Below are 3,014 nucleotides of genomic sequence, written 5' to 3'. Positions count from 1 at the left end.
TCATTGTTGTTTGGCGGGTCCGGGCTGGGGATTCGAACCCGCCACCTTAGGTGTACGTGGCTGGCGCCTTAGGCCGTTGAGCTATAGGCGCCAAGCCCTATTTTATGATTTTTAAGAGCTAGTACTGATGACACTGAATGAACAAATCAGAACAGAGAATGTTCACAATGAAATAAATAAAAATGAGATATGCAAAAAAACCATGTAAAATCTATACAAATTCAAAAACAAATGAGAAATACTGTAAGTGGAGTAATATTTCTTCAGTTGTTTCCTTTGTAAAGACAGTTAATTCACAATAGCCAAAGTTTTCCTGGAGGAAATTAATATAAGGTTTATTTTTAATGTAATGATTAATATCACTAGTAGCAGTAATAGGTTAACATTTGAGTAATACTTTATAGTTAACAAAGTACTGCAATATACATTGTTTTACTTAATCCACTAAAAATTTAAAAATAAAACTTGTACCTTTTGTGTCTCAGGATCTATTAACCAGTTCCAAGCACCAGTAGCTGTACAGACAGATACCACAATAAGAAGCACTGATAAAAGATAAACACAAAATTAGTAAGCAAATACACTTTTAATAATTTGATACCACTACACCAGTTCCCTGTGGCAGCCAAAATATCACTTTATTAAATGGAAAATGCACAGATTAGACTTGGTCGTTAGGAGAGCTGCCATATTGCTTTGAGAAATTCTCTTAAACACTGTCAACCTTAGTAACTGATGATACCATCTCCCTTAATACTTAGAACTTGTAAAGACTAATGAACTTAAAAGCAAAAACCCACATAGTAAACTTCAATTTAAGATTCTAGGTTATGTAATTTCCACTGTGTTTCATGCTGATTTTGTTAATCCAAATTAAAAAAAAAAAAAAAAGGCAGCGCCTATGGCTCAGTGAGTAGGGTGCCAGCCTCATATACCAAAGGTGGTGGGTTCGAACCTGGCCCCGGCCAAACTGCAACAACAATGACAACAACAAAAAGTAAATAAAGTCTTAAAAAACAAACAAAGAATCCTTTTGACTGTACTAAGAAGTCCAACTAAAGGATTTCTGCCTTGTAGACAACTGCCTGCTGTTGAATTAAACAAAGGTTAGTATAGGAAGTTGGAGCACCCCAGTCAGTACCAGATTTTCTTTAAGGGAATTAAAAGAAGGTAGGGTAGAAATCACTGCTAGAAGAATTTTAAAAAGGTTTCCTCCTTTCCACTAAGCAAGAATTATTTTAGGAATTCTAAGTAAACCATAAGTAAAACTAAACAATAAATAGATTACTAAAAAATAATAAAGAGGCACCAGCTGGGCGCCTATAGCACAGTGGTTGCGGTGCCAGATACAAGCACTGAGGGTGGCGGGTTCGAACCCGACCCTGGCCCACTAAACAACAATAATGACAACTGTACCAAAAAAAAAAAAATAGCCTGGCATTTTGGTGGGCACCTGTAATCCCAGCTATATCGGAGGCAAGAGAATTGCTTCAGCCCAAGAGTTTGAGGTTGCTGTGAGGTGTGACACCACAGCACTCTACCCAGAGTGACAGCTTGAGGCTCTCTCTCAAAAAAAAAATAATAATAGTAATAAAGAAGCACCAAGACCTAGTTAATATCCTGCAGATGATGGCAGCTGCCTTTCAGTTAAGATGCATACTTTTTTCAAATGCAGAGATTAAGTTTCAAAGACCAAGAGAAATATAGTAAAAACTTAATTAGCTAGAATTACTGGTGATGAACTTTTAGAAGAGGCAAATTACGGGAAAAAAATCTCATTTTAGGTATTTAATAGTAGAATCAAAATCTGAAAATCATGTTCTCAGCTCAGAACTGAAAAAACTCAATTTCTTTTAATTCTACATTTCCAGAAAGAAACATATTACACTTTTTTTTAAAATTTAAAAAATAAAGCAAAAGGATCTAGAAAGAATCTCCTCCATAAGCTCTTATTTGGCACATTGGCCAAACTGACGTAGAACGTGCTCATCCCAGGGTGTTTTATAGAGCACAGCATCACACACATTCTCTCCAGTAACAGGGAAACAAGGGTTTGGGGGATAATTCCTAGGAAAACCAGAATACCTGAGAACACCATTATCTGTAAATTCTGACCAATCTGACTTCTCACAGTAGATGATTAAAATTTTCCAAATCAATAAAAATTACACAAAAAATTTTGACACAGAAAAGGCCACTGACTGGGCACCATGGCTCACTCTGGGAAGCTGAGGCAGACTGCTTGAGGCCAGGAGTCTGAGGTGCCAGTGAGCTATGATGATGCCACTGCACTCTAGCTCAGGCAACAGAGTATGACCTTGTCTCACAAAACAAACAAAAAAGACTCTGAACTTTAACAGTGCTATTTTGGTCCTGCAAACTGAGTTACACTTTGAAATAAAAATGTATCTTTAATGTATGCTACTGTACTTCTTTCTCAGCAGGAATTAAATTTCAACAATGAACAGCCGAAAAATTAAGACTGGTCCCAATAAAGGTAGCAAAGTGTTCTGTTTGATGAGCTCATCACTTGTATGTCTGCCTGAATTTCTTACATATACCCACGGGGCAGTAACCACAATTCATTCAAATCGTATTCTGCAGCACTCACGATATTTAGGAATACATAGTGATAATGGAAATTTCTAGGTCAGGCTCCAAAGCAATGCAATTATGCTTTTGTTAAAAATCAACTACAGGCAATTTTATAATCTTTGCAAGTATGCATGAAGAAAGGATTTTTCTTTTTCTTTCTTTTTTTTTTTTGAGATAGAGTCTCAAGCTGTTGCCTTGGGTAGAGTGCCGTGGCGTCACAGCTCACAGCAATCTCCAGCTCTTGGGCTTAAGTGATTCTCTTGCCTCAGCCTTCCAAGTAGCTGGGACTACAGGCACCCACCGCAACACCCAGATATTTTTTTTTTTAAGTTGTAGCTGTCGGCTCAGCGCCTGTGGCTCAAGCGGCTAAGGCGCCAGCCACATACACCTAAGGTGGCGGGTTCGAATCCAGCCTGGAC

At 37.8% G+C, this 3,014-nt stretch overlaps 1 protein-coding gene across 1 annotated transcript in view; it reads right to left on the bottom strand.

Moving 5' to 3' along the window:
- CNEP1R1 (CTD nuclear envelope phosphatase 1 regulatory subunit 1) overlaps positions 1–3,014 on the bottom strand; it is a 15,623-nt gene that overhangs the window by 10,212 nt on the left and 2,397 nt on the right. The window contains exon 3 of the mRNA XM_003792533.3: positions 472–545. Within this exon, the coding sequence (XP_003792581.1) occupies positions 472–545 (74 nt within the window). The remainder of the gene's footprint in view (positions 1–471; positions 546–3,014) is intronic.

The sequence above is a fragment of the Otolemur garnettii genome, unplaced genomic scaffold, assembly GCF_000181295.1.
Source record: "Otolemur garnettii isolate 467f Iridium unplaced genomic scaffold, OtoGar3 scaffold00058, whole genome shotgun sequence".
NCBI classification, from domain to species: Eukaryota; Metazoa; Chordata; class Mammalia; order Primates; family Galagidae; genus Otolemur; species Otolemur garnettii.
Note: the sequence above shows the minus strand (reverse complement) of the source record. Positions and strands in the feature narration are given on the sequence as shown.